Source organism: Oncorhynchus masou, chromosome 13 (genome assembly GCF_036934945.1).
Source record: "Oncorhynchus masou masou isolate Uvic2021 chromosome 13, UVic_Omas_1.1, whole genome shotgun sequence".
Classification (NCBI taxonomy): Eukaryota; Metazoa; Chordata; class Actinopteri; order Salmoniformes; family Salmonidae; genus Oncorhynchus; species Oncorhynchus masou.
Genome location: NC_088224.1, coordinates 26747754 through 26773865, shown reverse-complemented (window position 1 = coordinate 26773865; position 26112 = coordinate 26747754). Strand labels below are relative to the sequence as shown.

Sequence of the window (26112 nt, the reverse complement as noted above, 5' to 3'; positions counted from 1 at the left end):
AATAAACTAATATCCTATGTAAAAACAACTCAAACTAATAACCTATGTAAAAACAACTCAATAAACTAATATCCTATGTAAAAACAACTCAATAAACTAATATCCTATTTAAAAACTCAATAAACTAATATCCTATTTAAAAACAACTCAGTAAACGAATATCCTTTTTAAAAACAACTCAATAAACTAATATCCTATGTAAAAACAACTTAATAAACTAATATCCTAGGTAAAAACAACTCAATAAACTAATATCCTATGTAAAAACAACTCAATAAACTAATATCCTATGTAAAAACAACTCAACAAACTAAATCCTATGTAAAAACAACTTAATAAACTAATATCCTATGTAAAAACAACTTAATAAACTAATATCCTATGTAAAAACAACTCAAACTAATATCCTATGTAAAAACTCAATAAATGAATATCCTATTTAAAAACAACTCAATAAACTAATATCCTATGTAAAAGCAACTTAATAAACTAATATCCTAGGTAAAAACAACTCAATAAACGAATATCCTATTTAAAAACAACTCAAACTAATATCCTATGTAAAAACAACTCAAACGAATATCCTATTTAAAAACAACTTAATAAACTAATATCCTATGTAAAAACAACTCAAACTAATATCCTATGTAAAAACTCAATAAATGAATATCCTATTTAAAAACAACTCAATAAACTAATATCCTATGTAAAAGCAACTTAATAAACTAATATCCTAGGTAAAAACAACTCAATAAACGAATATCCTATTTAAAAACAACTCAAACTAATATCCTATGTAAAAACAACTCAAACGAATATCCTATTTAAAAACAACTAAATAAACTAATATCCTATGTAAAAACAACTCAAACTAATATCCTATGTAAAAACAACTCAAACTAATATCCTATGTAAAAACAACTCAATAAACTAACATCCTATTTAAAAACTCAATAAACTAATATCCTATTTAAAAACAACTCAGTAAACGAATGTCCTTTTTAAAAACAACTCAATAAACGAATATCCTATTTAAAAACAACTCAGTAAACGAATATCATTTTTAAAAACAACTCAATAAACTAATATCCTATGTAAAAACAACTTAATAAACTAATATCCTAGGTAAAAACAACTCATTAAACTAATATCCTATGTAAAAACAACTTAATAAACTAATATCCTAGGTAAAAACAACTCAATAAACTAATATCTTATGTAAAAACGAGGTCTGAAAAGAGAATCTTTTTGCCATTTAACTCATGAGGTTTAAGTCAAATGTCCTCTATTCTAATCTCCATCTCATCTATTCACACTGTGGCTACCTGTCAAAATATTTCCTTTTCTCCCCCCCAGAAATAAAAACTCCAGCATCCAGCGTTTTCAAGGTGGATGCTCTTAGATTAGTTCAATTCAATTTCTCCCTCAATGGTTACACTTTCGATTCCACGATTAAGTGGACCTATTCAAAAGCACTCATATAAGCAGAGCCTATGTGCAAAATGAAGCATCACAGAGACAACACCCACACACACAGAGCCCAGATCTCACTAAATAACACCAATTACATATGATGTAATTGACGGTTTTCATGACAGATGTGTGTGTGTGTTTTCAGATGGAATGAGCAGAAAACAACTGCCAGCTGTCTTCCTCTAAATCACCGGCACTGAATTAAAAATCCATAATAAGATGGAGACCGATCTCTCAAAACATGACTTTATTCTGCTCCTTTTTAAAAACAATGCAAATCATTCTCATGGCCAGTAAACCATAGAATAAATCATTTCCTCGTTGTAAGGGGGAGAAAAACCAAAAGGCTGCTATGGCTTGATAGCGTTTTCATTTCAATTCGACTTTCTAAACCTGTTTTGAAAGGAAGACAGAGAGAGGGAGAGCGAAAGACAGAGAGGGAGAGAAAGTGGAGTAATTCAATAATAAGTATAATTCAATGTTCTCGTCTGACAAAGGCCTGATAATGGATTACAACGCTTTTTCTAAAATGAAAATGAACTGTCAATAAGCAGCTTCACAATGCTTTGTTTTCTTCTATGGGTCCCATTCATTCATCATCTGCACTTCTCTAGGATTGAATTAATCTGAAAACACTGGATATAAACACAATACCATCTTAATATGTTGTGGATCACTTAAAGGCTCACTCTGTGATATTTACTATGAATTTGAGAGTGGTTAGGCCACATTTCTCCAGCCTCATTATATAAAATCAAGTAGCAGGGCTGGCATTTTGTCATTATTTTATTAAGGTGTGGGCCTTTAAATGCTTTTCAGGGGCTTCGGGAGCTGCCCTTGAGGCACTAAGGTCTCTGTAGTTAGTTGAAACAGCATGAGGGAAAACATGGTTTTTAACCTTGAGCTGAGCTCTTAACCCACATGAATGTGATAATTACCCTGGTGTATAACAGGAGATACGGAGGATGTACAGAAGGCATCTCACTGCCATGGACATTTGAACATCTTGGCCATGTTCTGTTATAATCTCCACCCGGCACAACCAGAAGAGGACTGGCCACCCCACATAGCCTGGTTCCTCTCTAGGTTTCTTCCTAGGTTTTGGCCTTTCTAGGGAGTTTTTCCTAGCCACCGTGCTTCTACACCTGCATTGCTTGCTGTTTGGGGCTTTAGGCTGGGTTTCGGTACAGCACTTTGAGATATCAGCTAATGTACGAAGGGCTATATAAATAAATGTGATTTGATTTGATGGATAAGGCCATATGTCTGCTAAGCACTAAGAACTTCATGAACCTCGTCTAAGGCAAGGCTGCCTTCAAATGGCACTACTAAAAGGACTGCGTGACAGAGGAACAACAAGAGCGGGTATTGACGATGCAAAAGCTACCAGGCCTATACTTCAAACAGTACGAAGGGTAGGCTCTTTACAGTTCTGTAACAGACTAAACGATGTCATATGAAATGGACCACGGGTTGAATGTAATGCAATACATAGGAAATGAGGTGCCATTTCACACGCAGCCATACACTAGCACCCTTACAGTGAAGGGGGATAGAAGGAAACAGTGTATGAGTTGTGCCTTGAATTGGATCTGTTTTACAGTAGTAGGCCCCAAGGACACTGTCAGAGTGTCAGAGAGAGAGGACCTGTGTCATCTGCTGGTACTACAGTATGACATACGCCAGACCAGTTAGTCACACATTGGCGCTGTCCATCACAGCGACAACAAAAAACAGAGCTCCTAAAGATAGTTTCCTACTGAATATGCATTTAAACAAATGAGCCCAAACAGTAGCGCCTAAATGAATTAAGCACATTTGAGAAAATAATTAACTTTACGGTCCAGAACTCGTTAGGTAGCCGAGTGAAATCAATAGCACAGGGATTTAATTGGTGGTAGAGTGATGTATGTCCCAAATGGCACCCTATTCCTTATTAGTGCACTACTTTTGACCAGAGCCCTATGTAGGGAATAGGGTGCCATTTGGGATGCAAGCAAGGCCTATTAATGACAATGTCATGTTCTTATATTAGGGGAGAGCATTTTAACAGCCACGCTGCTTTAAAATTACACCGGATACCAGCACACTGCTGAAACAGGAAGTCTGCAAAACAAAAGAGACTAGAAATTGTAAAGGGACATAAAAACAGTCAAGAAGTGAGTGTCTTCTCTACTGAAAAGCTAGAAGGAGCATTTAGGCTTGAGAGAGAGAAACACAGAGATAGAGACAGAGAGAGAGCAAGAGACACAGAGAGAGAGAGAGAGAGTAAAAGACAGAGAGAGAGAGAGAGAGAGCAAGAGAGAGAGAGCGAGAGAGACACAGAGAGAGAGCAAGAGAGACACAGAGAGAGGGAGCAAGAGACATAGAGAGCAAGAGAGAGAGAGAGAGAGAGAGCAAAAGACAGAGAGAGAGAGAGAGAGAGAGCAAGAGAGAGAGAGAGAGAGCAAGAGAGAGAGCGAGAGAGACAGAGAGAGCAAGAGACACAGAGAGAGAGAGCAAGAGACACAAAGAGAGCAAGACACAGAGAGAGCAAGAGACACAGAGAGAGCAAGAGACACAGATAGAGAGAGAGAGAGAGAGCAAAAGACAGAGAGAGAGAGAGAGAGAGAGAGAGCAAGAGAGAGAGAGAGCAAGAGAGAGCGAGAGAGACACAGAGGAAGAGAGAGAGACACAGAGATAAAGAGACACAGAGAGAGAAAAAGAATCAGAGCTTTTTAATGGCGGTGCAGTTAATGATGTCTGTGATCATTCAACACACACTAGCCCATGCTAATCAAAAGCAGCTAGTCTGCAGGTTGCAGGGCTGTGACAGATACAGGCTGTGTCTGTACAGACAACTGGCTATCTGAGCCTCTGCTGTGCTCACCAAGGCTTTTGATCTCTCTCTCCCCCTCTCCCCCTCCCTCCCCCCCCCCCCTCCCTCCCTGCACTGGACTTCCTGCATCTCCTCCTTTCATCCATAGTTCCTTCCCTCTGGTCTGAGGAGGAGAGTGTCTGTCTGAAAGAGGGAATGTGTAGTGCCCCTGAAAGGAGAACAAAGAGTTCTGGAGTCAAGCAGAGAGACGAGGTGGTCGGACGACTCAACCAAACTGCAGATAATGACAGCTCATCTCTCATCTCTTCCTCACAATCACTCCCTAGTTTTCTCTCTCTCTTTCCTGTTACAATCCCTTGTTCTCCCTCCACCCTCACTCTCTTATTTTCTCAGAATAGTGAGTCAGGAACATCACAAAGAGCACTGTGCCTCTAAAGCCCAGAGGAGGATGGAGGATAACCCAGCACCTTTTGACCGCAAAACGATGAGCTAAACATGAGCTAGTTGGAGCCAAAAAGGCTAACAGAACAATACATGCATAGCTTTAGCATCCAGCATCCTCTCTCCCTCCCACTACAGTTGAAACTCCTGAGTTGGCAAAACACCAGCTCACCCTCCTCTCATCAGGGTGGGTAGGGCACTGGGCACAGAATCTGTAGAAAGGCCCTGGCTATTCCTCTGTTTCCCATTTCATGCCAGCATCATCCCATGCATGACAGGTTCTGCCTTGACGTGTGTGTGTGTCAACTTTCTGAGCTGCTTCGCAGAGCTGCAGGTGAGGCATGGAGGACACTGTGTGGGCCAACCCTCTCCTGAATCAACCAACCTCCCTCTCCCTCAGGGCGCTTGGCACTGTGGTGCTGCTGGCTCAAGAGGTGGGGGGGGGGGGGGGTGCTCAGTATGGAACAGCTGTCTGTTCAGTCAGGGGGCGGACACAACACTCCTACCTGCCAGCCTCTCTCCACCACGGGAGGAGAAAATGCCTGTGAGGCTAATGAAGGAGAAAGAGTTTCTACTTGTCACTTTCTTGCTCTTCTACAGTCCTCCCACCTCTATGCATGTCTTACTGTGCCTTTTCTACAGTCCTCCCACCTCTATGCATGTCTTACTGTGCCAATTCTACAGTCCTCCCACCTCTATGCATGTCTTACTGTGCCAATTCTAGTCCTCCCACCTCTATGCATGTCTTACTGTGCCAATTCTAGTCCTCCCACCTCTATGCATGTCTTACTGTGCCTTTTCTACAGTCCTCCCACCTCTATGCGTGTCTTACTGTGCCTTTTCTACAGTCTTCCCACCTCTATGCATGTCTTAATGTGCCAATTCTAGTCCTCCCACCTCTATGCATGTCTTACTGTGCCTTTTCTACAGTCCTCCCACCTCTATGCATGTCTTAATGTGCCAATTCTAGTCCTCCCACCTCTATGCATGTCTTACTGTGCCTTTTCTACAGTCCTCCCACCTCTATGCATGTCTTACTGTGCCAACTCTACAGTCCACCCACCTCTATGCATGTCTTACTGTGCCTTTTCTACAGTCCTCCCACCTCTATGCGTGTCTTACTGTGCCTTTTCTACAGTCCTCCCACCTCTATGCATGTCTTACTGTGCCTTTTCTACAGTCCTCCAACCTATATGCATGTCTTACTGTGCCTTTTCTACAGTCCTCCCACCTCTATGCATGTCTTACTGTGCCTTTCTACAGTCCTCCCACCTCTATGCATGTCTTACTGTGCCTTTTCTACAGTCCTCCATCCTCTATGCATGTCTTACTGTAACTTTTCTACAGTCCTCCAACCTCTATGCATGTCTTACTGTGCCTTTTCTACAGTCCTCCCACCTCTATGCATGTCTTACTGTGCCTTTTCTACATCCCTCCATCCTCTATGCATGTCTTACTGTGCCTTTTCTACAGTCCTCCCACCTCTATGCATGTCTTACTGTGCCTTTTCTACAGTCCTCCCACCTCTATGCATGTCTTACTGTGCCTTTTCTACAGTCCTCCATCCTCTATGCATGTCTTACTGTGCCTTTTCTACAGTCCTCCATCCTCTATGCATGTCTTACTGTGCCTTTTCTACAGTCCTCCCACCTCTATGCATGTCTTACTGTGCCTTTTCTACAGTCCTCCAACCTCTATGCGTGTCTTACTGTGCCTTTTCTACAGTCCTTCCACCTCTATGCATGTCTTACTGTGCCTTTTCTACAGTCCTCCAACCTCTATGCGTGTCTTACTGTGCCTTTTCTACAGTCCTTCCACCTCTATGCACGTCTTACTGTGCCTTTTCTACAGTCCTCCCACCTCTATGCGTGTCTTACAGTGCCTTTTATACAGTCCTTCAACCTCTATGCGTGTCTTACTGTGCCTTTTCTACAGTCCTCCAACCTCTATGCACGTCTTACTGTGCCTTTTCTACAGTCCTCCAACCTCTATGCGTGTCTTACTGTGCCTTTTCTACAGTCCTCCAACCTCTATGCGTGTCTTACTGTGCCTTTTCTACAGTCCTCCAACCTCTATGCGTGTCTTACTGTGCCTTTTCTACAGTCCTCCAACCTCTATGCGTGTCTTACTGTGCCTTTTCTACAGTCCTCCAACCTCTATGCGTGTCTTACTGTGCCTTTTCTACAGTCCTCCCACCTCTATGCATGTCTTACTGTGCCTTTTCTACAGTCCTCCCACCTCTATGCGTGTCTTACTGTGCCTTTTCTACAGTCCTCCAACCTCTATGCGTGTCTTACTGTGCCTTTTCTACAGTCCTCCAACCTCTATGCACGTCTTACTGTGCCTTTTCTACAGTCCTCCAACCTCTATGCGTGTCTTACTGTGCCTTTTCTACAGTCCTCCAACCTCTATGCATGTCTTACTGTGCCTTTTCTACAGTCCTCCCACCTCTATGCGTGTCTTACTGTGCCTTTTCTACAGTCCTCCCACCTCTATGCATGTCTTACTGTGCCTTTTCTACAGTCCTCCAACCTATATGCATGTCTTACTGTGCCTTTTCTACAGTCCTCCCACCTCTATGCATGTCTTACTGTGCCTTTCTACAGTCCTCCAACCTCTATGCGTGTCTTACTGTGCCTTTTCTACAGTCCTCCCACCTCTATGCATGTCTTACTGTGCCTTTTCTACAGTCCTCCATCCTCTATGCATGTCTTACTGTGCCTTTTCTACAGTCCTCCAACCTCTATGCATGTCTTACTGTGCCTTTTCTACAGTCCTCCCACCTCTATGCATGTCTTACTGTGCCTTTTCTACAGTCCTCCATCCTCTATGCATGTCTTACTGTGCCTTTTCTACAGTCCTCCCACCTCTATGCATGTCTTACTGTGCCTTTTCTACAGTCCTCCATCCTCTATGCATGTCTTACTGTGCCTTTTCTACAGTCCTCCCACCTCTATGCATGTCTTACTGTGCCTTTTCTACAGTCCTCCCACCTCTATGCATGTCTTACTGTGCCTTTTCTACAGTCCTCCATCCTCTATGCATGTCTTACTGTGCCTTTTCTACAGTCCTCCCACCTCTATGCATGTCTTACTGTGCCTTTTCTACAGTCCTCCAACCTCTATGCACGTCTTACTGTGCCTTTTCTACAGTCCTCCCACCTCTATGCGTGTCTTACTGTGCCTTTTCTACAGTCCTTCAACCTCTATGCGTGTCTTACTGTGCCTTTTCTACAGTCCTCCAACCTCTATGCACGTCTTACTGTGCCTTTTCTACAGTCCTCCAACCTCTATGCGTGTCTTACTGTGCCTTTTCTACAGTCCTCCAACCTCTATGCGTGTCTTACTGTGCCTTTTCTACAGTCCTCCAACCTCTATGCGTGTCTTACTGTGCCTTTTCTACAGTCCTCCAACCTCTATGCGTGTCTTACTGTGCCTTTTCTACAGTCCTCCAACCTCTATGCGTGTCTTACTGTGCCTTTTCTACAGTCCTCCCACCTCTATGCATGTCTTACTGTGCCTTTTCTACAGTCCTCCCACCTCTATGCGTGTCTTACTGTGCCTTTTCTACAGTCCTCCAACCTCTATGTGTCTTACTGTGTTTCTTCCTCCAACCTCTATGTGTCTTACTGTTTTTTCTACAGTCCTCCAACCTATATGCACGTCTTACTGTGCCTTTTCTACAGTCCTCCAACCTCTATGCGTGTCTTACTGTGCCTTTTCTACAGTCCTCCAACCTCTATGCGTGTCTTACTGTGCCTTTTCTACAGTCCTCCAACCTCTATGCGTGTCTTACTGTGCCTTTTCTACAGTCCTCCCACCTCTATGCATGTCTTACTGTGCCTTTTCTACAGTCCTCCAACCTATATGCATGTCTTACTGTGCCTTTTCTACAGTCCTCCCACCTCTGTGCATGTCTTACTGTGCCTTTTCTACAGTCCTTCAACCTCTATGCGTGTCTTACTGTGCCTTTTCTACAGTCCTCCAACCTCTATGCGTGTCTTACTGTGCCTTTTCTACAGTCCTCCCACCTCTATGCGTGTCTTACTGTGCCTTTTCTACAGTCCTCCAACCTCTATGCACGTCTTACTGTGCCTTTTCTACAGTCCTCCAACCTCTATGCGTGTCTTACTGTGCCTTTTCTACAGTCCTCCCACCTCTATGCGTGTCTTACTGTGCCTTTTCTACAGTCCTCCCACCTCTATGCATGTCTTACTGTGCCAATTCTAGTCCTCCCACCTCTATGTATGTCTTACTGTGCCTTTTCTACAGTCCTCCCACCTCTATGCATGTCTTACTGTGCCAATTCTACAGTCCACCCAACTCTATGCATGTCTTACTGTGCCTTTTCTACAGTCCTCTCACCTCTATGCGTGTCTTACTGTGCCTTTTCTACAGTCCTCCCACCTCTATGCATGTCTTACTGTGCCAATTCTACAGTCCTCCCACCTCTATGCATGTCTTACTGTGCCTTTTCTACAGTCCTCCATCCTCTATGCATGTCTTACTGTGCCTTTTCTACAGTCCTCCATCCTCTATGCATGTCTTACTGTGCCTTTTCTACAGTCCTCCAACCTCTATGCGTGTCTTACTGTGCCTTTTCTACAGTCCTTCCACCTCTATGCATGTCTTACTGTGCCTTTTCTACAGTCCTCCAACCTCTATGCGTGTCTTACTGTGCCTTTTCTACAGTCCTTCCACCTCTATGCACATCTTACTGTGCCTTTTCTACAGTCCTCCCACCTCTATGCGTGTCTTACTGTGCCTTTTCTACAGTCCTCCAACCTCTATGCACGTCTTACTGTGCCTTTTCTACAGTCCTCCAACCTCTATGCGTGTCTTACTGTGCCTTTTCTACAGTCCTCCAACCTCTATGCGTGTCTTACTGTGCCTTTTCTACAGTCCTCCAACCTCTATGAGTGTCTTACTGTGCCTTTTCTACAGTCCTCCAACCTCTATGCACGTCTTACTGTGCCTTTTCTACAGTCCTCCAACCTCTATGCACGTCTTACTGTGCCTTTTCTACAGTCCTCCCACCTCTATGCATGTCTTACTGTGCCTTTTCTACAGTCCTCCAACCTCTATGCGTGTCTTACTGTGCCTTTTCTACAGTCCTCCCACCTCTATGCATGTCTTACTGTGCCTTTTCTACAGTCCTCCAACCTATATGCATGTCTTACTGTGCCTTTTCTACAGTCCTCCCACCTCTGTGCATGTCTTACTGTGCCTTTTCTACAGTCCTCCCACTCCCTGTATCTCTCTCTCTCAAAACTTGCATCCTCTCCATCTCTCATTGCAACAGAAAGAAAAGGAAAGCTTGTAATACAAGCCGTTTGCCTGATGCGTGCAATTCTGATGAAATACATGTCATAATACCTGGAGAAAGTCTGCTTGGTGGTTGGCATCAACTGTAATTGAGCAAGACATTAGGATTAAATGGACCCAAATAATGCTGCATGTTAGTAAAAGCAAAAACATTTGTAGTCATGCATTTTCTTATGGAGCACAACTTGTTCTGTGGCACTGTAGAATAGTAGAACAAGAATATGCAGTGTTTGACCAGGCACTTATTAACACAGGGAGGGAGAGATAAGTGTGTGTGTATGTGTGAGGTGTGTGTTGTGTTGGGGTGAGAATGAGAACTGAGGCGGAGAGAGAGAGTGGGGGTGCACTTGAAAGACCCTCTGATTTAGTGCTGCCAATGGCCATGGCGTGTGTGTGCCAGCATGTGTGCCTGCATGCATTCCATTTATAGGTGGTTTAAAATCAGTAAAACATCTAAATAAATAAATAAAGTGATTGTAATTGAAAATTAGCGCTGTCACATTGATTCAGGGGTGTGCATGGGCAGCGTTACCACGCCTGTCCAGAGAAGAAGGCCACATCTGAGACACGATTTAAGAAGCCATTGATTTTGTTTCCAACCAGTCAGAGGGAGACACAATGAGCTAATAATGCTAGATGAAGAGGAATAGGGTTAGTCTGTTAGTTCCCCAGCCAGAGCTGTATGGGGAGAATGCACTTCTGGTTTGCTGGTTTCCCTGCTATGTTTAGGTGTGGGGTGGACAGTGAAGTGGTGATAATTTAGTGTTTGTTTCTGGTTGTGGGTATATGGAACATGCTACCAAATCCCAACCTGGCACCCAAAACACCAGCTCATCTTTAAATCTCTGCCTTACAGAAAAAACACAAACCTTCTGATCCAAACCTGAACAGCTACCAAGGTAGTCCTATAGCCCTTCTGAACAGCTGTGTTTCTGACCTGTGCTTACCGTAGAAGTAAAACAGGAAAAAGCTACATATCTCTTACCTTCGTGTACAGTCACACCACAGTTGTCACACTGGATGATCTCGTCAGCGTCCTCGCTGTTGTCTCCCAGACACACGCAGCAGATCAGGATGTGTTCCATCCTCTGGGCCACCGCACTCCACGCCTGGGCACGCTCCAGCAGGGCATCCTGGGTAGACAGGAAGTGGGAGACACAGTAAAGTTTCAGTAAAACCATTATCAATGCACCCTTATACACTATATTGCGGCTGTTGTACACATGTTCTGTTTTTAACTAGGTGGAATGTATAGGTCTCGAATGCCTTCATCTCCATGTCTGAATGTAATACACTATTACATGTGATTCTAATATGCTTGTATACAACAGACCGCAAAAAAGAAAGTTTCCAGACTCTGCAAACAAAGTTCCTCCAAGTCCTAAATCTAAAGCCTCTCACAATCTCCCCTCTCATCTGACCACAGATCGTTATTGATAGACAGCAGTAGGCTAAATCTCATTCACACGGATGGACTCTTAAGCTAAGTCGATTAGCCTAACACAAAGCTGTATCTCTCTAGCAGTCTCTGTGGTTCTCTCACTCTGATACCATCCAATCTCCTCATTGGATTATATGATAACTCTGAGGCACATAGCAACACAGTGCTGGCCTGGCTAACACACTGGATCCAATGAAGGGATCAGAGAGTTATATAAACATCTCTAACAACTTTCACGACTACACGCTAAATTCTGAGGGTGAGAGGCAGTTTGCGAACAATAAAGTGTGATACAGAGGACATAAAGTTGTGTTTACCTTGTTGCTCTTTCCCTGTGACATGCTGTCATTGGTCAGCTCCTTGTCAAACACACTGATGCTTATCACTTTCTTATTAGGTTTCTTCACCTCTTTATCACTGTCGCTACTGCTCCCTTCTTCGTTCTCATCTTCATCATCACCACCATCGTCATCATTGTTGTCATCATCCTCACTACCGCTCCCTCCGTCGTCATCTTCCTCCTCCTCCTCTCCCTCACTTCCTCCTCTCTGAGTGGCCGCCGTCTTGGCTTTCTTCTTGCCGGAGGTGGGTCTCCAGTCATTGTCGTCTTCGCTGTCGTAGTCGTCCATCTCGTTGAGCTCTTCCATGGAGGTGAAGTCCAGCATGGGGCGTTTACAACGCAGGTTCCACTTCTTGGGCTCCTGTGTCGCGGCCGTCCTCCGCATTACCACTACCGCATTACCACGACCTGGATCAAGGTTCAAGGGTTTTTATTTTTCACGTTTATAAAAATATTATTATTTCAAAACATGAATGTAACAAAAACATTTTAAAACATAGCCTACCTGTGCCACTCCCACTTCCTCCACTCCCAGCCTCTGTGTCCGAGGCCTTCTCCTCTCTCCTCCGTCGGCCCCTGGGCATCCCTGATTGAGCAGGGTCTTTAGTGGTGGTGGTGCTAGTGTCAGAGGACGGCTGCTCTTCCTTGGTCCTCTCCTCTTCCTCTGTGGGGGTGTCGTCACCTGTCAGCTCCTTGGTCTGTTCCTCACCGTCCATTGCAGAGCCGATGTTGTCAGAGTCGCTGTTGTTGTCAGAGTCCTCAGCAGCGCTCTCCTCCTTGGACCTCTCCTCATCACTCCCAATGGCACTACCCTCTGACCCTAGAACAGAGGAGAGAAGGACAGAGGGAATGTTCAACATGGAGTATGAATGAGGGCATGTTCAACATGGAGTAAGAATGAGGGCATGTTCAACATGGAGTAAGAATGAGGGCATGTTCAACATGAAGTATGAACGAGGGCATGTTCAACATGAAGTATGAATGAGGGCATGTTCAACATGGAGTATGAATGAGGGCATGTCTGCTGTCTTAATCTCGTTTGTATTGACACTTTAAATAAAGATGAACATGATCAAATCATGTTGCTAAGTGATAAAAAAGTTGAATTCAGCTCTCTAACATTATATCATGAAGTCTAATCTGCAATGCAGATTAACATGAGCTGTTGGATTTCAAGGTGTCAGGTGACAGATCCAGAGTCCAACACTCCAACACTCCAACACCACAGAGCCCAGGAGGTTCACGGTACTGTAGAATCTCATTATCAGCTTCTGGCTTCAGTGTGTGTGTTTCAGATAGGGTGGATGAAGACCTCAGGGCCAACAGAGTGATAAATCCAGCCCAGGCAGAGTGGCAGGCCCGAGATCGCCTCAGCGGCCACAGCCTCTCTAGATCATGCCGAGTCAGTGAGAAACACCGCTCTACAAGGTCACTACAAGACACAGACAAGCAGTGTGATGAGGATTTCATCTAAACCTTGGAATGCCTGCATCTGAGAGTGGGGCGGCACTGACAGACGGACCGGGCAGAAAGTAATGGTGGAGATAGTCTTCTGAAAGCTGTGTTGACATGGAGAATATCACAGCTAGGAAAATCTCAAAGATGGACATTGAAGTGTCATTTAAAGCTATTCAAGCCACAGCTAAATAGAGCCTTCATGACTATGAGTAGTCCATGATGGCCAACTTCTAAAAGGGATACACAACCAAATAGCAACAAACAACAATAGAAATCCATGCCTTGCTTTTGGGTATATTTCAAGTTGGTTTGAATAATTAATTCTGAGCTCCATCTTTCTCCTCTTCAGTTCTATCTGAACTGACAGAAGAACATAACAGGAATGAACTGAGTGTGTGGGGGAAGAAAAGGTGTCATTTACAGGGGGAGTGGATGGAAGAGGACCCCCACTGCGGTTGGTTACCTGAGGCATCTGCGTCTCCCACTTCGAAATCACTGTCGTCTGAGCTGTCATAATCTAAGGCGTCCAGCAGAGAGGCAGCCAGAGGCTTCACCTGCCTGTGCTTCGACCCACGGTCCACTGGGAAGAGGAGGAGAACAGAGGAGATTCAGTGCCATGGTAGAGAAGTACCACCACCTTCCCCTACGCTCAACAAACCAAATCAACAATGAATTGGATTTTACTGCAAATTTTCAGCTGCCATTGCTATTTTATACTGATCAAAAGCCATATTGCAGTAATTGCCATGATCTCGGTATCAGACATATAATATGAATATAGGCTAGCCTATGCAAGCAGGTGTCGTGGTGTTGATAATCATAGCAATGCACATAACTAACTAGTCACAATGATAGTGGCTGTGGTGGTTGAGACAAGAGTAAAGTACACGTTGCTATGCAGGCATCACAGCTTGACCTGCAGGGATATGGCTAGCTAAACGAGCTAGCTAGCATTATCCATTCAATTGTTATGGGAACAATGCTAACGCTAGCTGTTTTCGGGAACACGTTTTGACAGATAATGGAAATACATAGCTATTAGTCACAACTGTAACATTAGCGGAATTGCTCGTCCAGTAAAAATATAGCTAATATTAGCTGGCTCAGTAGATAACTATATTGTTTATAAATTGGCTAGTTAGCTAAACAGCATTCAACTGTCAGACTAACTAGACGGCTAGACAGCTAGCTAGCAATGACTCGACCCGCTAGTAGTATTTATTATCTTCAGAAAATAAAACAAATTGTGGGCTTCTCTGCATAAAAGCATACTACTTTATTTTGTCAATTATTCCTTATATTGAAAATATCACTCACTTTATCCGTTTTCTCGTTTTTACTTGATTGAACAATGGCACAAAGAACGCCTCCTCAACATGTTATGTGCACAACGTTAGCCACAAGAAGTGGTGACGTTAAGCACAAAGTGATGTTGTAACCATGGTAGCCGTCGAACGGTGTCTCAGATTATGAAGAAAATTTGTGTAAATTATCGAGGGTGGAATATGATGAGATAACACAAATACGTTTTTTTTAATGGCATTTGACACAGATGACATAATCCCATAACCCTCAATAGTTATGAAAAATATTTTCAACATTGTAGGCAGTATTTTCTTTGATAGGATCAAATACACCTCTTCGCATAGAGTTGGTCAGGCTGTTGATTGTGGCCTGTGGAATGTTGTCCCACTCCTCTTCAATTGCTGTGAGAAGTTGTTGGATAATGTCAGTAACTGAAACACGCTGTCGACACGTCGATCCAGAGCATCCCAAATATGCTCAATGGGTGAGATGTCTGGTGAGTACACAGGCCATGGATGAACTGGTATATTTTCAGCTTGCAGGAATTGTGTACAGAACCTTGCGACATAGTATAACGATACAGACCAAGATGCAGACACGGGAGGCAGATGGTTCGAGTCTCTGATGTTTATTATAATCCAAAGGGCAGGCTAGAGATGGGTCATGGACAGGCAAAATATCTTAAACAGGTCAGAGTCCAGGAGATACAGAATGGCAGGCAGGCTCGAGGTCAGGGCAGGCAGAATGGTCAGGCAGGCAGGCTCAGAGTCAGGGCAGGCAAGGGTCAAAACCCGGGAGGACTAGAAAAATGGCGATAAGGAAAAAGCAAGAGCACAGAAAACCACACTTGTTAACTTGACAAGACAAGACGAATTGGCAACAGACAAACAGAGAACACAGGAATAAATACCCAGGGACTAATGGGGAAAACAGGTGACACCTGGAGATGGGTGGAGACAATCACAAAGACAGGTTAAAAAGATCAGGGTGTGACACATGCGGCCGTGCATTATCATATCATGCTGAAAAATGAGGTGATGGCAATGGATGAATGGAACGACAATGTGCCTCAGGATCTCGTCATGGTATCTCTGTGCATTCAAATGGCCATTGATAAAGTACAATTGTGTTCATTGTCCGTAGCTTATGCCTGCCTATACCATGACCCCACCTCCACCATGGGGCACTCTGTTCACAACGTTGACATCAGCAAACCGCCTGCCCACACAACGATATACACGTGGTCTGCGGTTATGATGCCGGTTGGACGTACTGCCAAATTCTCTAAAACAAAGTTAAAGGCAGCATACGGTAGAGAAAATAGCATTAAATTCTCTGACATTCCTGTAGTCAGCATGCCAATTGCACGCTCCCTCAAATGCATTTTTCATGTATTTTTCATTTTTTTGCATGGTAGATCAGCTTTAATATTGCAGATATATTGTGACTTCCATCAATGTAATTGTCTGCATCATTTCTAATCCACCATGCGTTTTTTTGTAAATCTATACAGTATATTCATACAAATATATACATATTTTATATTTCCTTTATTATGTTCCCCTAACCCTAATATTCCTCCCCTAAATGGAGTAAACTAATGCACAACAACTCTTATGGTTCTACTTCCAGTTTATACACACTATATACATGTTACAGACACAATATAGTTTACAATAATTATCTTTTGTTTGTTTTTAGTCCCATCCTTCACTCAACCCGTGTGGTTTACCACACGGAGCCCTGCTGATCTGTCTGCCGACGTAACAGCACGAAGGTGCCACAACAGACTTTCTTCCGTCGCAACGTCCCTCAAAGGCCCTTCTGCTAGCCTGCTAGCCTGCTAGACCCGGCCCGCTAGCTGCCTGAAGCCACTCACTGGACTCCTATGATCACTTGGCTACGCATGCCTTTCCCTAACATCAATAAGCCTGGTCCATTGCTGTTTTGGTTAGTAATTATTACCTTATTTCACTGTAGAGCTTCTAGCCCTGCTCAATAAGCCTTAGTAAACACTTTAGTTCCACCTCCCACACACGAGGTGACATCACCTGGTTTAAATGATATTTCTAGAGACAATATCTCTTTCATCGTCACTCTATGCACAGGTTTACCTCCACTGTATTCACATCCTACCATACCCTTATCTGTATATTATGCCTTGAATCTATTCTACCGTGCCCATATATCTACTCATTTTAATCTCTGTTCTGAACGTACTAGACAACCAGTTCTTTTAGCCCTTAGCCGTACCCTTATCCTACTCCTCCTCTGTTCCTCTGGTGATGTGGAGGTTAATCCAGGCCCTGTAGTGCCTAGCTCCACTCCCATCCCCAGGCGCTCTCATTCGTTGACTTCTGTAACCGTAAAAGCCTTGGTTTCATGCATGTTAACATTAGAAGCCTCCTCCCTAAGTTTGTTTTATTCACTGCCAACTCTTACACTCTGCCAACCCGGATGTCCTAGCCGTGTCTGAAACCTAGCTTAGGAAGACCACCAAAAACCCTGAAATTTCCATCCCTAACTATAACATTATCCAACAAGATAGAACTGCCAAAGGGGGCGGAGTTGCAATCTATGTAGGGATAGCCTGCAGAGTTCTGTCTTACTATCCAGGTCTGTGCCCAAACAATTTGAGCTTCTCCTTTTAAAAGTCCCCCTCTCCAGAAACAAGTCTCTTACTGTTGTCGCTTGCTGTAGACCATCTCCTGCCCCCAGCTGTGCCCTGGACACCATATGCGAATTGATAGATGGGGAGCAATCTTCAGAGCTTGTGGTGCTAGGTGACCTAAACTGTGACATGCTTAACACCCCGGCCATCCTACAATTTAAGCTTGATGCTTTCAATCTCACACAAATAATCAATGAACCCACCAGGTACAACCCCAAATCCGTAAACACGGGCACCGTCGTAGATATCATCCTAACCAACCTGCCTTCCAAATACACACCTGCTGTCTTCAACCAGGATCTCAGCGATCACTGCCTCATTGCCTGCATCCGCAATGGGTCTGTGGTCAAGCGACCACCCCTCATCACTGTCAAACACTCCCTAAAACACTTCAGCGAGCAGGCCTTTCTAATCGACCTGGCTCGGATATCCTGGAAGGATATTGACCTCATTCCTTCAGTATTGGACGCCTGGTTGTTCTTTAAAAGTGCTTTCCTCACCATCTTAAATAAGCATGCCCCATTTAAAAAATGTAGAACCATATATTTTTTGCCAAGAGTATGATGATATTATTAATCGATTGACTATGACTTTTTAAATGCTATTTGCAGTGCTATTTGCAGAGTTACCTCCATGTAAATGTTGCAGTTCTTCAAAACTTCAGACATCTGTGGCATTTTATTGTCCCCAGCACAAGGTGCACCTGTGCAATGATCATGCTGTGATTTTTTATTTATTTATTTATTTATACCCCATTTTCATGGTATCCAATTGGTAGTTACAGTCTTGTCTCATCGCTGCAACTCCCATACGGACTAGGGCGAGGCAAAGGTCGAGAGCAGCACCATGCACCTGGCGACCGTGTCAGTGTGCACGGACCGCCACAGGAGTCACTAGTGCGCGATGAGACAAGGACATCCCTGCTGGCCAAGTCGTCCCCTAACCCGAACAATGCTGGGCCAATTGTGCGCCGCCCCATAGGTCTCCCGGAGCCTGGACTCAAACCCAGAATCTGTAGTGGCACAGCTAGCACTGCAATGCAGTGCCTTAGACCACTGTACCACTCGGGAGGCCCATGATCATGCTGTTTAATCAGCTTCTTGATATGCCACACCTGTCAGGTGGATGGATTATCTTGACAAAGGAGAAATGCTCACTAACAGGGATGTAAACAAATTTGTGCACAAGATTTGAGAGAAATACGCTTTTTTATGATTTCTGGGATCTTTTATTTCAGCTCATGAAACATGGAACCAACACTTTACATGTTGCCTTTATATTTTTGTTGAGTGTACTTTGGATTTGATCTTCACTTTAATTGCTTTTGGCAATCAACTTAAAGAGCAGGTCCTGAGAGTTCTGACGTATCATGATTACTGGCCTCCCGTGTTTGCACAACCTGTCGCCACCACAATAAGATGTGGGAGTCAATAGGGTCCGCTGGTGATTGCCTTATCTCTCACTCTCTCATTCTCTCCACATGAGTGTCTCTCTTACTGTCAACTGATGAGGGATATTGAAGGATAAATGACTTGAGATTTAGGCCTGTCACATAATTTCACAGACTTCCAGTAGGCTAGGTCTGCTTTCCAAAATGACACCCTATTTCTTATATACTGCACTATTTTTGACCAAAAGACTGTGGGCCCTGGTAAAAAGTAATGCGGTACATAGGGAATAGGGTGCCATTTGGGGAAAGCATGTTGTGTGTTGAGTGATTAATATCAAATATGCATTACATTTAAAAGGTTTTTCCTGCCTGCGGGTGGCGAGCTGTTTAATTTAAAAAACCAACATTGGTTATATCATTTCTATTTAAACATGACATTTTTGACAAGTTATCACAACCACAGACACTGTAATAGCTACATTAATTTAAAATATCATTTAACTCTATGTCAGAAATGCCAATAGCAACAACATTAGATTATTTCATGTCTTAGTTCAACCTAAGCCATATTCTCGAAAAAGTTGTCGCCTGAATAGCGGGCTCCCGAGTGGCACAGCGGTCCAAAGCACTGCATCTCAGTGCTAGAGGCGTCACTACCGACACCCATGCTCAATTCCAGGCTGTATCGCAACCGGCCATGATTGGGAGTCCCATAGGGCGGTGCACAATTGGCCCAGCGTCGTCCAGGTTTGGCCGATGTAGGCCGTCATTGTAAATAAGAATTTGTTCTTAACTGAGTTGCCTAGTTAAATAAAGGTTACAATTCAAATGTAAAAATAGCAAACACAGGCTAATAAATGCCTGTTTTGGCTTGTTTACAGACAGGTTTGTTTCTATTGTCCTCCTTTGACTTTGGCAGTTTAGCAAACAGGAGATGATTAAAATAAATGAGCCTAGATTGATCCTGATATACGACGAGGGGAAGACTGATGGGGGAGGTGAGTGGAAGGGATGATTATGACTGTCCTTGCCTGCCTATGACAAATGGCACTGTATCGGGTCTCTAAAGCCCTCGATTTGTATCTATTGCCTGGCATCAAAACACTTCTGGGATATCATCATAACCACCAGCGTCATCATCAATGACATCAACATTGTCACCTTTCTCCCTATTTCCACACTGTTTTGTTTCACTCATACATCCTATGTGCCTTTGTTGACTGAGGAAGAAGTGAAAAGAATTCACACTAAACTAGTCAAGGTCAATACAGTCTGATAATACGAATATGCCCAGAACAATCCTTTATTCTGACCTCCTTGCTATAGCTGGTAAAACAACGAGCCATTTGGGCCTGATTATGTAGTTATTGTGTTATTGTGTAAGTTTAGTTTGTATTATTCCATAAACATTTTGTTATTTTCAATATTCATGTTTATATTTGTCCATATTGAACAATTATGGTAAGAAATTAAAAATCAAAATACTTTTCCTATTACGGAGCAAGCGGAATGACAGATGAAACTTTATGCATGGAGTTTTAAAGGAGGCCTGAGGAAGGCCAATATTTCTCAAATGCTCCAACTACATACAAATTATTTATCAATTATGCTGTAATATACAAATGTCAAATATATGTGAGCAATCCTTCCTTCAAAGGACCTTCTATGGATTAAATGTCATATAATTCCCCCCCAAATCTTTCCATGACATAAACTGACCAGGTGAATCCAGGTGAAAGCTATGATCCCTTATTGATGTCACTTGTTAAATCCACTTCAATCAGTGTAGATAAAGGGGAGGAGACGGGTTAAAGAAGGATTTTTAAGCATTGAGACAATTGACAGTTGTGTATGTGTGTCTGTCTGAGGGTGAATGGGCAAGACAAAAGATTTAAGTACCTTTGAAAGGGCTATGGTAGTAGGTGCCAAGCGCACCGTTTTGTGTCAAGAACTGCAACACTGCTGGGTTTTTCAAGCTCAACTTTTTCCTGTGTGTACCAAGAATGGTCCACCACACAAAGAACATCCAGCCAACTTGACACAACTGTGGGAAACATTGGAGTCAACATGAGCCAGCATCCCTGTGGAACGCTTTCAACACCTTGCAGAGTCCATGCCCCGACAAATTGAGGCTGTTTTGAAGGCAACTCAATATTAGGAAGGTGTTCAGTGTATGTAGGCCTCGAGAAGGAATCATATGGAATCCCTTACTTTCTGGAAGCTTTGTTTTCACGGATTGGGTACGTTGAATTGTAGGCTCTATATTCAGTCCTAGAAAGGAATCATATGGAATCCCTTACTTTCTGGAAGCTTTGTTTTCACGGATTGGGTACGTTGAATTGTAGGCTCTATATTCAGTCCTAGAAAGGAATCATATGGAATCCCTTACTTTCTGGAAGCTTTGTTTTCACGGATTGGGTACGTTGAATTGTAGGCTCTATATTCAGTCCTAGAAAGGAATCATATGGAATCCCTTACTTTCTGGAAGCTTTGTTTTCACGGATTGGGTACGTTGAATTGTAGGCTCTATATTCAGTCCTAGAAAGGAATCATATGGAATCCCTTACTTTCTGGAAGCTTTGTTTTCACGGATTGGGTACGTTGAATTGTAGGCTCTATATTCAGTCCTAGAAAGGAATCATATGGAATCCCTTACTTTCTGGAAGCTTTGTTTTCACGGATTGGGTACGTTGAATTGTAGGCTCTATATTCAGTCCTAGAAAGGAATCATATGGAATCCCTTACTTTCTGGAAGCTTTGTTTTCACGGATTGGGGTACGTTGAATTGTAGGCTCTATATTCAGTCCTAGAAAGGAATCATATGAAAGCCTTGACTTTCTGGATGATGAGAGGTAACTGGAATCGTAGGCACTATAGGTAAGCCTAGAGAATGTACAAAGGCCTGAGCCATATAGAGATATATGGCCCTGACAGTCATGTCAAAGGCAGTCATGTCACATTTGAACATATATTTACAGCTATGGAGAGGAGTTGTAAAGCATGTCTTATTGAATCCTGACTGTGACCCCATGCTGCAAACCTTTCCACAGTACCTCTCTCATAAGTCAGTCAAAGTATAATAAAATACTATACCATTACAAAGATTCTCACCAAGTCAGCACTCTGTAGGCTATATCTCCCTCTCTCTCTCTTAGACAGGACAAACTGCATAAACATCAGAAAGCAGAAATGGTGGAGGCTAGAGGTGGTTGATGTTGATAAACTAGGTTAGGAGATGAGGTGTGGGGAGTGTAGAGGGTGATTTAGGAGTGGAGGAGGAGGAGGTAGAGGGGTTCACTGGCCTCTGGAAGGAAACACACACACAGACACACTCACACACACGCACACACACACACAGGCCCCTTACGTCTGAGTGTGTTCCTGCTGGGATCTTGAGAAATTGTCCCGCTGCAGATATCTGTCAACTCGATGAGCCAGAGGACAGAATCAATTACATTAAGAACAAGAACAACACAGGGTTTAGGAAATACAACCATTACTGTAAAGAACACTGTATGCCACAGAAGGCTTAAAACCTCATTTGAATAGGAATAATTACAGTGAATTATTATTTATGAATCCTCCAGTAGCATGTAACTGAAATGCAGCAGTTGATATAACCCCCCACTACCACCAGCGTTTTGCATTTAAATTGAAATATTCATCCATTCTTACTTTGCAAATAATGTGACAACAAAGTCTGTAGCATTTATCTTTACCTCCCTGAGACTCTCTTTGCCTTTCTGCTTCTCCCTCTCTCTCTTTCTCCCCACCTCCGCAGCTTAGATCTGCAAAGAAATGTGGGGAAATGTGATTACCAACACAGTGACTCGTTGTGAGAGGCGACAGGAGATGTTATCAAGTGTTATCTTAATGTTCCTCTCCTCACTACGGACAGATTAATTGTCATTTCAAGTATTATTACAGGTTATTTTCACCTTGGGCAGGAGCAAATCTAAGCTACGAAGGCGACTGATGCACACTGGCTCAATTACATGTTTTTTTTCTGGCTTTTTGCAATTATTGTACGTTTGTAAGTAGAAAAGTGGCACAGTTCCAACTCTATCATCAAGTTTGCTGACGACACGACAGTAGTAGACCTGATTATCAATAATGACGAGACGGCCTACAGGGAGGAGGCGCTCTCCCTCAACGTCAGAAAAACAAAGGAGCTGATTGTGGACTTCAGAAAAAAAACAGGCTGGGCATGCAACCATCCTCATCAATGGTCCGCCCCGGAGATGGTCAACAAATTTAAAGTTCCTCAGCGTACACATCTCCAAGGAGCTGAAATGGTTAAACAGCACGGACAACGTGGTGAGGAAAGCACGACAGCGACTCTTTAACCTCAGGAGGCTGAAGAAATCTGTACTGTCCCTGAGGGCCCCTTACAGTGTTCTACAGGAGCACCATCGAGAGCATCCTCTTGGGCTGCATCACAGCCTGGTATGGCAACTCCACCACCACTGACCGCAAGGCACTAGTCAGATACCTGATCCCCCTGTCTTCCTGCTTCACCCCTGTCTTCCTGCTGCTCCCCCTGTCTTCCTGCTGCTCCGCCTGTCTTGCTGCTTCACCCCTGTCTTCCTGCTTCTCCCCCTGTCTTCATGCTGCTCCCACTGTCTTCCTGCTGCTCCCCCTGTCCTCCTGCTGCTCCCACTGTCTTCCTGCTGCTCCCCCTGTCTTCCTGCTGCTCCCACTGTCTTCCTGCTGCTCCCACTGTCTTCCTGCTGCTCCCCCTGTCTTCCTGCTTCATCCCTGTCTTCCGGCTGCTCCCTCTGTCTTCCTGCTGCTCCCCCTGTCTTCCTGCTGCTCCCCCTGTCTTCCTGCTGCTCCCCCTGTCTTCCTGCTTCACCCCTGTCTTCCGGCTGCTCCGTCTGTCTTCCTGCTGCTCCCCCTGTCTTCCTGCTTCACCCCTGTCTTTCTGCTGCTCCCCCTGTCTTCCTGCTGCTTTGGACATCATTGTTTCATTCACACCTGCAGTGTTGGAGCTTGAACATTAAGTATTTCACTATACAATGCAACTACATCTGTGACCCTGTGCATGTGATCAACCAAAAAAAGAAAGTATAATGATAATGGTGATCTCACTCTCACAGATGATTCAATTCCATTTACATTCATAGTATGATTTACAATGATTGATTTGTGTTTTTTTGTGTGTGTCAGATGCCCAGTCCACATGGCGTAATGAGACACTGAATACCCAGAGAGTGTACAACAGGTTGTTCCACTATGATTCTGAGTGTAAAGGACTTTCTCTCTGTAGGATGTTCCTTGTCTCTGTGTCTGTGGCTTGTTCCACTACACGTGAGATGAAAGGGGAGGAAGACTACAGATCCATACAGGACATTCTGTCTGAGCCCTCTGGCTATACCTCCTCTCTCCTCTCATCTCTCTCAGCATGAAGGCCACTCATACAGACCACCTGCCATTTCCATGTTCAGCGAAAGCAAACTTTAATCAACCACTCTGACCGACATTATCATCTGAATTCGACACAGTGCACTGCCTCTTTGAAGTTCAACATTGGGAGTCCTTCCCGAATTTACCTTCACAATGACCATTGGTTTTCAGTAACCTAAAGGCATGATGGAATTCAGAATCCATGCTGAAACTATCTCTGGTATGAGTATTTAGACTGATTATTCACTGCATGTAGTTGTAGCACATTGTGATTGACATGTGTACAGTTGAAGTCGGAAGTTTACATACACTTAGGTTGGAGTCATTAAAACCCGTTTTTCAACCACTCCACAAATTTCTTGTTAACAAACTATTGTTTTGGCAAGTCGGTTCGGACATCTACTTTGTGCATGACACAAGTAATTTTTCCAACAATTGTTTACAGACAGATCATTTCACTTATCATTCACTGTATCACAATTCCAGTGGGTCAGAAGTTTACATACATATGTTGACTGAGCCTATAAACAGCTTGGAAAATTCCAGAAAATTATGTCATGGCTTTAGAAGCTTCTGATAGATTAATTGACATCATTTGAGTCAATTGGAGGTGTACCTGTGGATGTATTTGAAGGCCTACCTTCAAACTTAGTGCCTCTTTGCTTGACATCATGGGAAAATCAAAAGAAATCAGCTAAGACCTCAGAAAAATAATTGTAGACCTCCACAAGTCTGGTTCATCCTTGGGAGCAATTTCCAAATGGCTGAAGGTACCACGTTCATCTGTACAAACAATAGTATGCAAGTATAAACACCATGGGACCATGCAGACATCATACCGCTCAGGAAGGAGACGCGTTCTGTCCCCTAGAGATGAATGTTGTTACGCTCGTCGAAATGATCAAACCAAGGTGCAGCGTTGTAGGTGTACATTTTATCTTTATTAAAAATGAACACCTAAAAACAACAAAAGGAAAATGAACGTAACGTTCGGTAGGCTACACAGAGCTGTACAAAAACAACATCCCACAAAACTAAAGTGGCAAAACAGGCTGCCTAAGTATGATTCCTAATCAGAGAACCATACCCGGCCAAAACATAGAAACAAAGAACATAGAGTTTCCCACCCAAGTCACACCCTGACCAACCAAACATAGAGAATGAAAAGATCTCTACTGTCAGGGCATGACAAACGTACTTTGGTGCGAAAAGTGCAAATCAATCCCAGAATAACAACAAAGGACCTTGTGAAGATGCTGGAGGAAACAGGTGCAAAAGTATCTATGTCCACAGTAAAACGAGCCCTATAAGGACACTCAACAAGGGAGAAGCCACTGCTCCAAAACTTCCATAAAAAAGCCAGACTACGGTTTTCAACTGCACATGGGGACAAAGATCGTAGTTTTTGAAGAAATGTCCTCTGATCTAATGAAATAAAAATATAACTTTGCTGCAGGAGGGGCTGGTGCACTTCACAAAATACAGTAGATGGCATCATGAGGTAAGACAATTATGTGCATATATTGAAGCAACATCTCAAGACATCAGTCAGGAATTTTTAAGCTTTTCCACAGTTGTGGCACAATGGCTTAAGGACAGCAAAGTAAAGGTATTGGAGTGGTCATCACAAAGCCCTGACCTCAATCCAATAGAAGATGTTTGGGCTGATCTGAAAAAGTATGTGCGAGCAAGGAGGCCTACAAACCTGACTCAGTTACACCAGCTCTGTCAGGAGGAATAGGCCAAAATTCACCCAACTTATTGTGGGAAGCTTGTGGAAGGCTACCCGAAACGTGTGACCCAAGGTAAACAATTTAAAGGCAATGCTACCAAATACTAATTGAGTGTATGTAAACATCTGGCCCACTGGGAATGTGATGAAATAAATAAAAGCTGAAATAAATCATTCTCTCTTCTATTATTCTGACATTTCACATTCTTAAAATTAAGTGGTGATCCTAACTGACCTAAGACAGGGAAATTGTACTAGGACTAAATGTCAGAAATTGTGAAAAACGGAGTTAAATGTATTTGGCTAAGGTGTA

General features: G+C 43.4%; 1 protein-coding gene across 7 annotated transcripts in view; it reads right to left on the bottom strand.

Moving 5' to 3' along the window:
- LOC135552020 (PHD finger protein 14-like) overlaps window positions 1-14702 on the bottom strand; it is a 119908-nt gene extending 105206 nt beyond the window's left edge. For all 7 annotated transcript variants that reach the window (XM_064983365.1, XM_064983366.1, XM_064983367.1 and 4 more), the window contains exons 1-5: window positions 14613-14702; window positions 13759-13875; window positions 12343-12657; window positions 11815-12245; window positions 11042-11189 (exon numbers count right to left, since the gene is read on the bottom strand). In XM_064983365.1, coding sequence (XP_064839437.1) covers window positions 11042-11189; window positions 11815-12245; window positions 12343-12657; window positions 13759-13875; window position 14613 — 1012 coding nt within the window. In that variant the 5' untranslated portion in view covers window positions 14614-14702. The remainder of the gene's footprint in view (window positions 1-11041; window positions 11190-11814; window positions 12246-12342; window positions 12658-13758; window positions 13876-14612) is intronic.
- Window positions 14703-26112: the final 11410 nt, after the last annotated feature.